The sequence below is a fragment of the Phodopus roborovskii genome, unplaced genomic scaffold (assembly GCF_943737965.1).
Source record: "Phodopus roborovskii unplaced genomic scaffold, PHOROB, whole genome shotgun sequence".
Lineage (NCBI taxonomy): Eukaryota > Metazoa > Chordata > Mammalia > Rodentia > Cricetidae > Phodopus > Phodopus roborovskii.
In genome coordinates this window covers 1105690-1119781 of record NW_026125546.1, presented here as the reverse complement: position 1 = coordinate 1119781, position 14092 = coordinate 1105690, and the positions used below count along the sequence as shown (strand labels likewise).

The 14092-nt window shown below is 45.1% G+C and overlaps 1 protein-coding gene across 1 annotated transcript in view; it reads right to left on the bottom strand.

The window, feature by feature from the left end:
* Positions 1-1935: 1935 nt before the first annotated feature.
* Ica1 (islet cell autoantigen 1) overlaps positions 1936-14092 on the bottom strand; it is a 131600-nt gene continuing 119443 nt past the window's right edge. Inside the window, exon 14 of the mRNA XM_051177120.1 lies at positions 1936-2204. Coding sequence (XP_051033077.1) covers positions 2083-2204 — 122 coding nt within the window. The 3' untranslated portion in view covers positions 1936-2082. The remainder of the gene's footprint in view (positions 2205-14092) is intronic.

Sequence of the window (14092 nt, the reverse complement as noted above, 5' to 3'; positions counted from 1 at the left end):
CAAGTGAATTGCAGATGGGAAAGGAGACTGGGTCTTTTTCTTTTCTCCCCCTTTCACAAAGAAAATTCAGGGAGAAAATGCCTCCATGAGAAAACCTTTCCTTTTCCTCGTAGCAATGCTTTCCGACTCTATGATCTCCTGTCTTCTGCTCACTGATGGGTTTTAAGATGCAGCCTCCAGCTGTTTAAAGTAACCTATTCAAAACAGAAGAGCCTCACCTCCATTGCCCTCCAGATTAAGCTGTTCACTGGGACCTCAGGGGTTTTCCATGGCTGCAAACAAATGCCACCCAGGATGGAAGCCACGAAGGGAAACTTGATCTGGCAGTCATTAATCCATTGCTCCCAACGTTACTCCGGGGTGCAGGTTGCTCGGAGGCAGATTTTGAAAATACGGTCTTGACCTCTAGGATGGCAGCATCTAATAGTAGGGGCAGCATGCACCTAAAGCCCAGACCTACTGGGTTAGGTAGGTACCATCCTGGCTTGGCTAGATGAGAGAGGCAGAGGCAGGACAGGACTCAAAGGTCAGGGAGACAGCAAGGCTCAGTCCTTTGTTTATTGATGGTGAACCTAGAGTCATTCATGTGGTGGAGGTGGGCTCTGAGGAAGCTCTTGAGGAATGAGTAGGGTTGTCATGGTGTCCCACACAGTAAACAGGCCAAGATGGTGGATTAGGGAGATGGCAAGCGTGCCTATGTTTAGAGGAGTGTGAGGTGGGGGTTTGATTTTGCTTCTTGATAACTTCAAAGTTCATTGATGCAGAGCTCAGAAATCTGCTAGAGAAGATTCTAGTAATGATACCCCCTGACTGCAAGGGGCAGCAAAGTCAAGAAAGGTACCTGAGCTAAGATACCCAGCAGGCTCCCAGACCATTATTATTCCCATTCCAAGAAGGCACCTCTAACAGTCTATGTCTCCAGCCCTCAGAGTATTTTTTAGGTCAAGCCCTTCCATGAGGTGCTCCTGTGTTTCTGGAGGTGGCCCAGAAAGCCTAGTCTGAGATGGGCAATGGGGGCCAGAAGAGGCCTGGCCTAGGCAGAGAAACTTTCTCCTGGACTGTCACTCATTCCAGCCCTCACACAGGACCTTAAGTGCATTATCTTGGTGTGGGACCCCGACTCAGCAGGTAACCATGACAGAGGTGGGTAAGTGCTAACTGCAGGGTCTGTGATACTCATAAGAGGATCTGAGCTGTTCATGTGCCCACATGTAAATCTGTTACTACTGCTGTTCCCTGCTCCTACAAAAGTCCGGTGCAGCCCAAGTAACCTGGCTGTGTCATCTGGGGATGGACGTAGTCTAGTCAATAGCTTCAGACCTGCCTGTGGGCAGCACATACCTCCTCTATCTCATAACTGGGTCTCCACACAGAATCCATGACTGGAGTTTGTGTGTTGAATGACATTTTATGTTTAATGCTTACATTTTTTTCTACTAAAGGAATACTACAAAAGGCTATTGGAAGCCATGCTTTTGAATTCAGCTATGAAGGAGATGAAAGGAGACATTAAGGTATGCAGCACAGAAAGGTCCATGCAGCAGAAAGAAGCTCAATTCCTCTGTGAGCGAGCGTGGCATGTGGCCGCAGTCAAATGTGGAGGGAGACTTTGTGTATCTTTAGTTGTCTGGATGGCATTTCATCCAGAGCACAATGGAAGGTGGTATGGCAGGATGAAGAGCTCTTCCTGAAGCCCCTTCTGAGGGTGATGGAACGTAAGCAAACATAAAACTTGGTTAGTTTCCTGGTGCCCCAGGACATATTATGTAAGCCCACATTTAGGTATGTAAGTTAGACTTGAATTTCACCATGGTGTACCCACACAGCAATAGTTCTGATGGGGTATCTTAAGAGCAAGCAGTGGCCTGCTAACTGCTCCCGTGTAGTCCTGAATGCACGATGAAAACATACAAACCAAGTAAGAGTAAACAACTATACCGATAGAAACAGGGCCTTAACCCTCTCATTTTATTAAAATGGCACGTAAATATTAAAACAGCATACTGAGCAAGTTAAACTTCTGCAAGCCCCGGATGAGGTGCTGTGGAGTGGCCCGGGTGCTCCCTGTTGAAGGTTGCAGACTCATGCATTGAGCAATTCATGTTCTTTATCGGTTTTCCCAACAGCATCAGGATTTGATAAGGGGTCGAGGTCAGCAAAGAGGCTGAACCAGGCAGTCAGGTCCGAGGCAGCCTTGGCAGGCTCTGGGGAAAGAAGAAGAAACATGAACAAAAGCACCTTCTCAAGGACCACCTTTGCCATTCTGGGCTCAGGCGTCACATGACCCTTGGTCTCTAACAGGGAATCCCACATCTCCTGAGCAGCTGCCACTCCTAAACTGTCACCTGAGAGTCCATGAAGAAGGGGCTGTGTTCTAAGGTAACTAAGCACCACCTGTAGCTACACCTTCAGCTACAGCTCACACAGCGGCTCAAAACCCCACACCCTGTCTTTTCGTCTCAACCCAGAAATAACATGGCTATTTCAGAAATCACACTGAATAGCACAAGCGCAAGGTGCTTTCTGGTATCTGCTGGAGGGATCCCTTCAAGTCCTCTGGGTCAGGAGCAATCTGGGGTTTCCCTTTTCATCCTTCAAAAGCCAGGCCCAGAGGTCATCATACCCATGCCCAGCCTCTCTGCCATTTCGGTCATTGCCTTTTTCACCTTTTCCTGTCAAAGGCAAAAGGCTTTCCCTTCCCTTTGCAGGCTTGGAATTCCTTCATGCGGCTCACTTGGAGCTCTTCGTTCTGCTGCTATTTCACCAAAGCACCTGCCCTAACTGCTAATATCATGGTTAGACAGCCAAAGTGTCTTCCAGATGAGGAGAACATTTTCAAAAGAGGGTTTCTTGCAAGTGATTTATAAACAAGCAGGGACTCCTCCATATAAATCACTCCATGTGAGGACATAGTTCACTGGCTCAATAATCCACGCCCCGTCCCCCCATCTCCAACAGGTGGAGGTGTCACAGACTTGAAAGAATGTCTCCCTAATAAGGTACCCTTCAAGCAGGGAGCAGCTAGGAATGTGTTTGCCATCTGGCTGAAAAGAATCTCAAAACTGGCCAGGGTGAAGGGATAGACTGCGATTAGAGTCAAGCAAACCATCGTTGCATCTTCATAACAATGCTGAACTGTTACGATTGTTAGCGAAGCACTTTACACTTGAGGTTCTTCTTCCTGTTTCTAACCATAATCCCCAACAGATTCATTACTTTATAATGACAAAATCAACTATGTCATAGGAATTGAGTAGCAATACACATAGAAACAGCTAGTAATGGCAAGACTAGTAGAGTAGTTCTCTGAGTAGGTTACTACTGGCAACCTTAATTGAATTCTACATGGTTAGGCCTCACCACCCCTGGACGGGAGAGAATCTCAGATCATTGTGTTGCAGGTCATATGAGGACACTGTATGGGGAAAGACTGATCCAGATGGATTAGTGTATCTCAATTCTTGATAGAGAATATCAAGATATCTCCAGTGAAAATAAATATGCTATGCACGTACTTCCCCTTCCTCCCAACCTCTTGCAAAGGTCTGAGAAGGTCTCCAGAGAGTGATCACAGCCGTGCAGTCAGAAGCTAAGGCAGGTGATTGCACTTTAAGGCAACCCTCAGATCCCCCAGGTCTCCACGAGGAGTAAAGCCAGGTGCAAATTATTTGCACAGCACTTAAAAGAACACCATAGGAACCATTTCTGACAATAATGGGACAGACGTTTCCTCTCATGGCCTGTGGTCAAAGGGAGAGGGGGTGATGACCAAAGAAACTAAGACAGAGCTGTGAATACACATGAGATCTTCTGCCCAGCATATGCTCACTTCAGGGGCCTGTCCCAAAAGAGAACAGATCTCACAAGCTTGAAAGGACCTCTTTTGACAGCTAAGACACCCTGCCCTTTCTGGGGCCCTCTCACTCTATTCCTTATGTGGTGAACAACGGTATTTATAAGTCAGCAAACCACAGCGGGCTTTCCTACTTTGCTGCTTTCAGCTTATCGTCCCAAGGATCACACAGAGATGTGCATACTGGATACATGCTCATTAGAAGTCCGATGAGGGGATCGATGAATGAGGATAGTGAGCCAGGGGGAAAAAAAAAGTCAGAATGCAATCTCTAGGATCGTGCATAGCTTCTCACACCACAGCCCTGCACTTGAGCCCTAAATACACAAATGCAAACTAGGAAAGAAATACAGGAAGAGTGACAGGGCTGCTGGAAAGTTAGACAGCAGTCATGGCAGATCTGTTATCTGAATTGCTTGTCTCTGGTGCCTGCCATGGGGTATGAGGACTGACTCTTTGAACAGCCTAATATTCAAAACCAAAGGACATTAGATCTAGCAGGAAGAGTCACAACACCTCACTAGCTGCTTGGCACATATATGGTTCTAACCCATGGTGGTCTCCACAAGACGACAGAGGATGGTGTGACAAGACCTTTCTCTCATCTTCCTCAGACTGGGAGACATTTGAGGGGACGGGAGAGGCACTGGATCACATCCAACTGGGATACCTGGGAAATTAGGGAAGAGTGTGGGCTCTGAACAGCAACCAAGAAGCCGCTAGTATCAGAGCACTGTTTTGCCATTTTAGCTTCATACCTATTTTCTTGCCAAGTATGGTGATTTCATAACCACACCAAAAACCATTAGAAAACCAAGAGCCATAGTTTCCTGTCACAAAATGGGGAAGGCTTGAGATTGAATAAACATAACAACAGAATTAATAACCATACCCATCTCTCTACCAAGAGGGTCATGTGCATCTATTTCCTGTACATTTGGGAAGTTAAATTAATACAGTTAAATAAATAGCAGTCCATCCCAATGATGTTTGGGAAGAGCTCACTGAGCATTAACGTTATGCCATACCTTACAGAGTCATCTGCCTTGTACCCTTGTCCCTTGCTTGCAGAGCATGGGTGAAGGCCTTCAGCACTCTTGCTTTAGGGAAGCAAGCCCCAACCCCCACAACATTCACTGTTTGTTCTGGATATTTTACACGACTCATCCTTAATTTAGAAATTTACCGTAGATATCTTTGAACCTGTGCTTTAGTTCTTTGTGTTCAAAGTCTTAGCTCTTGAAAGAGGCATGCAAGTTTTCCTTCTGAACACTCCAAAATACTTAACACAGGACAGGTAGCTGTTTACTGATTAAGCCCATAGTAACGTGTTGAGCATCAAACAGGATATCAGTATGGGGCCATTATGTCTAAAACACTGTCCTTTTACTGAGACGGGCTTGCTTACAGTGTTTTGTATTTCTTTGTAAAAATAATTTAGTCTCCAGAAAAGTCCTCAAGAGAGACTGTGTTTGGACTGCAGAGTTCAGATGGGTCAGGGAATACAGTTTTCAGTACAAGAATGTTATTCCTTATAGGCTACAAGAATGACACAATTGAAGACCAGTTGTTTATCCTGGTATTTTAAGTTCCACACTTTCCAATGGACTCAATTATACAATTATTAGTTTGTATTTTTTGCCATATTCAGGAGTCATGGACTGTTGAAGCCATGGGTCATACATTATTCATTTTTGTATCACTTAGGACTGTCTGGCACACAGTGGAGGTTCAGATATATGACTCTTAAATTAAGACAAGGTATTTAAACCCCCTTTTAAATGGCAAGAAGCACACTCTTCGTGTGTTATCTTAAGAGATGGCAACATTGTAATAGGCAGCCAATATGGTCCCTAATACTAGCTAGATGTACTTCATTTTAGACGGACAGTACACAAACTTAATAATGAAGACTGACAATGAAACAGATGGCCTGTAACCTCTTTCTTTGGTATAAAACAATGGAAAACAGAAAGGATTATAAACAGCATTGCTATTCATTGAAATGGTACTTATATAGTCAGCATGATTCATATGCAATCAGGAGCTTCAGGTACTGAAGCTTCACCGACGACTCCTGGGATGCTGGGCTTCCAACCTCTCCATATGAATTTACAAGAAATCCTTGACCTGTTCTCTTATAACTAGTGAATTTTATGGCATGTAAATTATGCTCCAATAAAACAATTTTAAATGACTAGCATTTGGTGTGATCCAGGAATAACAAAACCTCCCTACTTCCTAGAACACTGGCTCGTAACCATTTTCCTTCTACACCAGAATCACACAAAAGCAGTGAAGAATGTGGAAGGTGAAAGTTGTGGGGCAAATCAGTTACAGGAATCAGTTACACGAAAGGCTGAAAAAGAGTCAAGGCTAACTTGGTAACTGTGCCCCTCTTCCTTGTAGTCCTTTCTGGTCATCACATCCACCCACCAGCAATCTGTGCCTCCTTCCCTCGAACCTTGCAGCCTGGCTCCTGGTACACATCCCCTGTGAGCCAGTTAGGGATGCTTACCCTACATCATCTGGGAGCCAGTTAGGGATGCTTACCTTACATCACCTGTGAGCCAGTTACAGCTGCTTACCCTACATCACCTGTGAGCCAGTTACAGATGCTTACCCTACATCACCTGTGAGCCAGTTAGAGATGCCCCCATGTCACCTATGAGCTGCTTAGAGGCACTAACAGACTGAAATGGAATCCTTGAGGCCATTTAGTTTATGAACTAAACTGGATGGCTGTTGGCTGGCTGGATCAGCATGTTTGTTAGGAGGTCAGTGGGGTCAGAGCAAAGAGATAAGCCCTTTAAGGAAGCAGAGGAACCTACTTCAGGGCTCATCTTCCTAGACAACCACAGACAACCACAAGAAAGTTTGCAGCATTAGGCTACTGGATCTCACTGTGCTCTCTGAGTTCATGGAGATGAATCTGAATCAACTCAGAGGAAAACTGTGTGGGGAGTACAGGAGTCGATGCTGCCCTCATGGCCATCCGCTATTTGATAATGGGAACTCAACAAGAAAATCCTTCCTACTTCAAAACCATGCATGGCATTCATTTCCAAGCACGGCTATCAAGAACACTGCAATAAAGAGGGGTATTTGGCTCACTGTGTCTTTCAGAGAATGGAATTGGGTATGTCTCTCAAGGCAGCAGGAAGTACTCTAAAGTAGAGCCTTCCTCCCTTTATGAAACATGCAACTTGAAGGCTTACAAATGAATCTGTATATTGTTGCATTTGAAAAGTACTAAAATATAAACTGCATTTTCTCTTTACTCAAAGATTTGTTTTAAGTATGTGTATGAACATGTTTCTGTATGAGCAAGTGAGTGTAGATATCATGGAGACCAGAGCATCAGATCTCCCTGGAACTGGAGTTGCAGTGGTTTTGAGGTAATTAGCATGGGTGCGTGCTGGGAACCAAGCTCAGGCCCTTGCAAGGGCAATGCTACTCTTAATGGCTAAACCATCTTGTTGGCATTTGAAACTGTATTTTCAAGCATACCACACAAAGGGATGATGATGATGATGGAAGATTTCTTTATAAAGAAAAAAATGTATTTTCTTTTGGAAGGTACTTGGATCATACTCAGGGAATTGTATACAACTGTATATGCTGGGCAAATACTTTATCACTGAACTCCACCCCCAGGCTACAAATATCATCCAGCTGAATTCTCCTGTGACTAGGTTCTATTGGATACTGCTCAGCTACAGTTAGAAGCTACACAAGCAAGGCTGAGGATCCACAAGGGGAGACTCCATCACAGCAGGGGACATACACATAGGAGGAAGAACTTGAAGCCATCTCTACTATGATACTATGATACTATGATAGTGTTCCTAAGCAATTTTAAAAACATACAGACATCATGACTCCTCCTTCCCATGATATGCACAATTAACAGCCAATACATAGAGTCACATTCATGCCTTAACATCATCTAGCAGCCTGAATAGGGTATGGTGGGGCCCGGGAATGGGGGGGGGGGTCGAAAAATGGCACCAATGTGATACTAGCTATTGGACAAACCCCTAGGGCAATTTCAGCCTCCCTCTTATTGCTCTGGGAATTATTTACGGGCAGGATGATTATGGATGGAACAACAACCAGATTTCAAACGTCTTGGCTTCAGTCAGAAAAACTGCTATTGAGGAACTTAGTGTTGCTAATATTCCAGTAATTGCCATCAACTGTTCCCTAGTCAGTGAGAGTTGGCAGACACAATATGTGTGTGTGTGTGTGTGTGTGTGTGTGTGTGTGTGTGTGTGTGTGTGTAGAAAGATGTCTCTCTCCCTACCTCAAGAGAACTTTTTTTAAGAGAGGGGTAATGAAGGGTGGAGACAGAAGGAAGCTCCAAGCTCAGGAACAAATTCTTCCAGCTCTGGGTTCCTTTGATATGTCAATGTGCTACCCATTTGCAGAAACACACATAAAAACTTACTTGAGCAGCCTTGCTCCCTCTGCATACACATGGGGAAATACCCGTGAGCCAGAACTAACATTGCCCAGCAAGAGGAGCAAACACAGCCAAAGCACATGGACCAGAGAACATTTTGCTGTGAATGTGCCACACCACTTAAAGCAAAAGGCCCAGGCAGTGTTGCTATCTCAGCCTGGGGGCCTCAGATGGTGGGGGGGACTGGCTATGGGGGACAAAGCAGGAACACCACAGCAATGGTAGCCATAACCGCCTCAGGTACATTACACACCTGCAAGGTATTTGTAAGATTCCTGTCTCTCTGGGCTTCATTCAGTACAAGTAAATTGGGACCTTGTGGGTAAAACTAAGTAATAGCAAAGCTAGAGAGCAGGGTCCCAGTAAGCTATGCTGCATTCAGATTTTTATATACCTCAGTACATAGTAGGAGTGATTGCTAAAGTGTTATCTGAAGGAGTTTATATCTTAGGCTTGTCACCTTTTGATCTAGTATCATGTCATTTGCCAGTTGCTCTCACTCATTGCTTGCCATCCATCCATCCATCCATCCATCCATCCATCCATCCATCCACCCATCTCTCCCTCCCTCTACTCACTCACCCACACATTCATCTATCCTCCCAACAAACATCTTTTAAACATCCACTGAATTCTGGGCATTGAGCTGTGATCTGAAAATACGGTGAATAACACAATTGTGGATCCTGTTTCTATGACAACCTGAGGAAGAGAGACACATGAAATCAGTTTTCCCATAAGGTGAGGTAAGAGGGTAATTTAAGTACAGGGTGTAATGGTGTAATGGGAGTGTGGAGCAGAAACAGCTAGTGCAGGTTGCTGGGGTGTGGGTGAGCTGATGCTGAGACTGAGGCTTGGGGAAGTCAGCCAAGTATAGCACTATGCATGTGTAGGTGTGGATGGCATGCTCCAAGGAGAGCATGTGCCAAGGTCCTGCTGGTAGAAAGATCTGGGTGCACTAAAGCTCGGTATGACTGGATCCAGTGGACATAGAGAAAATATAATTCACAGTATGGGGGTGCATGCCTGTAATCCCAGCACTTGAGAGGCTGAGGCAGGATCATTACTGAAAGTTTGAGGCTAGCCATGGCTACCTAGTGAGTTCCAGGACAGGTTGGTCCATATCTCAACACCACCGTCTAAAAACGAATACTGGTTCTTTGGCACAGTTATGTCACTGAATCATGCTAAGCAAAGGCGTGGGAGTTGTGGGCCGCCATGAAACTGGGGCAAGATACTAAAGGACCTTGTAAACCAAGTTGAGAATTTAGCCCACACTACAGTGGTGGAAAGTGCAAGAACTTGGCAAGGCACAAGATCTTTTGAGGCTCCCTCCTGGATTTCCTCACCTACAGAGTGGGTGGAGGAGTCCGTCTTGGAGGTTCCTTCTGTATAGTACCAGAGGCACTGGAATCCAGCAGCTCTCCAGGTTCTGCCTTCCAGATGTTGCTCAGCAGGCCTAGAAAGCTCTGCTGCCCTGACAGAGCTAACAGTCCCATTGGCCTAAACAAAGTGCCCACTCTTGTGTTCGTGTCATAAATGAACCTAGCTCTCTTTCCCTTGACATTTTTCCATCGGGTACTGCAAGTGTTAGTTACCTGGCGCCAGGCTAAGCCAGGAGTGGAAAGAGATGAGCTCAGCCTGAGGTTTATTTTCGATAACCTGAACCTAAAACCCATCCAGATGGCAGCAGCATCTGAGAACTAGGCAAAATGAAGACTACCCTGCAGACACACAAGCACACAAGGCTCTGGAATTCCATGACTATAACGAGAGTTCTAGCCCAAAGCTGAAAGATCTGCTGGAGCATTTTTTCTGAGCAGCTGGTAATCTTTCCAGCTAAAAGCAGTCGGAGCCTACTTTTAAATTAAATTTTTAACGTTGAAAAGGCTTCCAAACCTTCCTTAGTATCTGCTTGGTCAGCACTCTGGGGCTGGCTTGCCTACTCATATTTAGAAACCCCAGGAAGGCACAATTTTCTCATCTTTTCATGGGTACAGGAAGTCCTAGCCACATGTGCTGTTTAGTTACTGTCAACTTGATACAAACTACAGTCCACCTAGGAAGAGGGACCCTTAGCTGAGGAACTGCCACCATGGGAGTGACCTGTGGGTATGCTTATGGGGGGAATATTTTCTTGAGGAATGATTAATGTAGCACGGGTGGGGCTACTCTGATCCTGGGTTTTATAAGAAAGCAGGCCGAGCTGGTCTACTCGTGGGACTCCTAACAGTGGGAGCAGAGGCTGTCCCTAATGCTTTGGCTGACGCTTGGGAAATTATTTATTCCTCTCACTGGATTGCCTTGCCTTAATTCAAGGGGAGGTGCTTAGTTTTACTGAAACGTGATATGCCGTGCTTTGTTGATACCCGTGGGAGGCCTAAACCTTTCTAAACAGAAAAAGAGAAGATGAGTAGTGGATTGGGGGGGGGGGGTGAGGTGGGAGAGATGGCCAGAATCAGAGGAGAGAAGGAGAAAATGGGGAATGAAGTTAATTAAAAGAAGGGAAGGAAGGAGGGAAGGAAGGAAGGAAGAAAGAAAAAGAAAGAAAGAAAGAAAGAAAGAAAGAAAGAAAGAAAGAAGGAAAAAAGCTGAGTAAACCCTGGAGATCAAGCCAGTAAGCAGTATTCCTCCCTGGTTCTACCTCTAGGCTCCTGCTTGAGCTCCTGCCATGACTTCCCTCAATAATGGGCTGGGAAGTGGGTGTGTAAAATGAAATTAACCCTTTCATCCACCAATTGCTTTTGGTCTTTCTGGTAGCAACAGAAAACAAACTAGGCTACCCCCATCAGGCTAATAAGTCCAGTAACTCAAAAATCTCAGCTAAAATGAATTCTTCAAAATTTTAAAATGACTTGATCAGACATGTAATCTTTGTTGTAAACTCCTACAGCCTGTACTAGGCAGGAGGGGAGGCACACTTGTTTTCTTCCTTTGAATATCATTTGAATACCACCGCCCCTGCCGACCAGGACTGGAGGACAGAATAAAGGAGAGGCCAGAGGGAAGGCAGGCAGAAGCCATTCTAGGAGATGGAAGCCTGAAGAGAAGGAAGAGGGGAAAGAAAAAGAGGAGGAATAAAAGGAAGATGAAGAATGAAAGTATGGGGATCCCTAGAGACTGGAGGCACCCAGGGCCCTCCATCCCTGTGCTCTGACCTCCTGAGTCTGCAAGTGTCTCAATCCTTTCAGACAGCCAGGACAATGGTGCAACAAAGCACAGGTATTCTCTATAAAGACTCCTGTGACTACCCAATTTCACATAGTCCATTCTGGATCACCACTCAGCTTTTGTTGGACAAGGGCCCTGTCTCTCTATAACTGCATCATCCTGTTGTCTGTCCTGCTATCCAGGTGTCCCGATTCTTGTGTGAAACCAGGAAACCCACAGTCTCTATAAGCCCTGCTCATGTGGGGGCAGATGCCTGAAGGGCCTGGAGGAAGCCACCTAGGCTATCAGATATTGCACTGAGTGAAAGAAAGATCCCAGGCATGGGCTCCTTAGTTAGACTGCCCAGATCCAATGTCTGGCTGCCTTTACCAAGATAGGGACCTTGGGCCAACAAACTGCTTCCTTCCTTGGTATTCTCGTCTCTAGAGTGTAGATGGTGATAGCATTTGCCTGGGAAGCAGCAGGTTAAGTAGCTAAGTTGACATAGGTCAAGAGAGCACAGTGCTTGGCACCCAGCATGTGCTGTCATGAGCATGGGCTGATGTTGTCTTACTGTCTATGGATGGCAGAGTCATAGAATTACTTGATTTTATTCCTTAGCCTCTCAGAGATGAGAGCCAACCCACAGATAAGATGCTGCTGGGATAAGAAGCCTAGACCAACGACTCACTTACTTAAATATGAAGTAATAACGCAGAGGCTGTAGAGAAATTTGCCACTGCTGCAGTGTGAGGGGGAAGAGGACAACTACAAAGCAAAACTGGACTCAGCTCCCTCCCACCCAGTGTCACTGAGCCAATATACAAACATGCTTTATCCTCCCCATGTTTAGTTTTGTTTCTTAATTACTTCATTAGTTACTGAATTTAAATTTTGACATGATCTGGCTAACCATAGGAATCCATTTTAATATAATGTGGCCAGGGTTTAATAGTCATCATTAAACTATTATTTACATACAATTATTCATACATTTTAGATGGACTTTCTATTCACCTACGGATGCAGTGAAAAAAAAAATCTTAGGCTAACACTCATCCTTTCTTATTTTGAAGATGAGAGGAATCCTGACAGAAGCCTGCCAAGTGTTCAGCCACTGCAAGCAGCCTTCCTGTGTGTATACCACATGCATCTGGAAAGTTCTCTGAATCGGGGCAGCACTGGGTGGCATAAAAGCTTGTCCCACTGAGATTCTGGAGCTGGGGTGGACAATGAATGTGCTTTTTTCTTTTTCAACCATGTAGACATTTTTTTCCTTGATATTTTGAATCCTCTAGGCATTCTGCTGGTACCCATTTACAAAGCAAAGGAAGCTCCATAGTTACTCGGTAACTTTCACATTAGTCTTGCTAGAAGCCCACAGGAAAGGGGAGACTATGACAACTAAAATAATGCTCTTACATCATAAAGCAGATCATACTGTCTTTGTGGCTAAAGATGCCATGATGGTTTTCAACATGGCTGCTGAAAGGAGACCAGAGATTTGCTCAGTGTGTACATGTTCCTTGGACACTTCTGTTGGTATATACGGCACAGCCTATAACAGTGTCTGTCCTTCATATTAGAGCACCTCTCCCCTTCTTCACACATCTTACTCTTGCCCAGTCAGCTCCAGGAAATGTTCTTCCTGCAAACCTTATCATGCTATGTATGTTCTTACCTTATGGGGTCAACAAAAGTTATCTGCTCAGGTGTCTACGCGTGGCTAATTCTCATCCCATCAAGTCTTGTTTGGCTCTCATCTTCTCAGCAAGACCCTGTGTATCTACCCCACCATCCCACAACCCTAACTCTGCTTAGTTCTGTTTTTTCCTGCCTACCAGTGATACTCTCTGACCTACTGTGTTGATTTTCTTATTGTTCATCTTTCTATATGCCCTCCCAGTTAGAAATTGAGTTCCAGGCACATACCCCACGGAGGGATACTCCCTTAACCTAAAGGCAGGAGGGAGAGTCTAGTCCCTACTCCAAATGACTGGACAGATTTTGTTGATCACCTCCAGGAGGGAAGGCATTATCCTCCCTGTGGAGTGGTGTGGGAAGCATGGGAGGGAAGGTGAGAGGGAGGGAGAGGGAACTGGGATAGATATGTAAAATAAGAAAAAAAAGAAAAACCAAAACAAACAAACAAAAAACAAAAAAAGAAAAAGGAAAGAAAGGAAGAAAGAAAGAAAAGGAAAGAAAAGAAAAGAAAAAAGAAATTGAGTTCCAGGAAGGCAGAGAGCTTTGCCTGTTGTGTTCACAGGTGCATTTTCACAAAGGGGAACCTGGACGATGTTTATTAATGAGTGAGCACCTTGCCAAAGCATTAGGATGGCAAACTGAAATTTGACTATTGGCCTGGGAAATGAAAGGCCTCCCTTTGTGGAATCTCTTTCCCTACCCAGGTCACACCCTGCATCTCTTTCTCCCTCTTTGAACACCTCCCTCCTTTGTCCCACAAGTGGTTTGATGCCTTCTCTCAGGCTAAGTGCAAAGCCCATAGTCACCCAGTAGTGTTACAGCTCTGGGGTTCCGTCTGACCAGAGCTCTTCACACATTGTGCAGGAAGAGGCCTTGGAGCCCCATTTTTTCACTCTTGCAGTAACTGTCAGCCACCACTA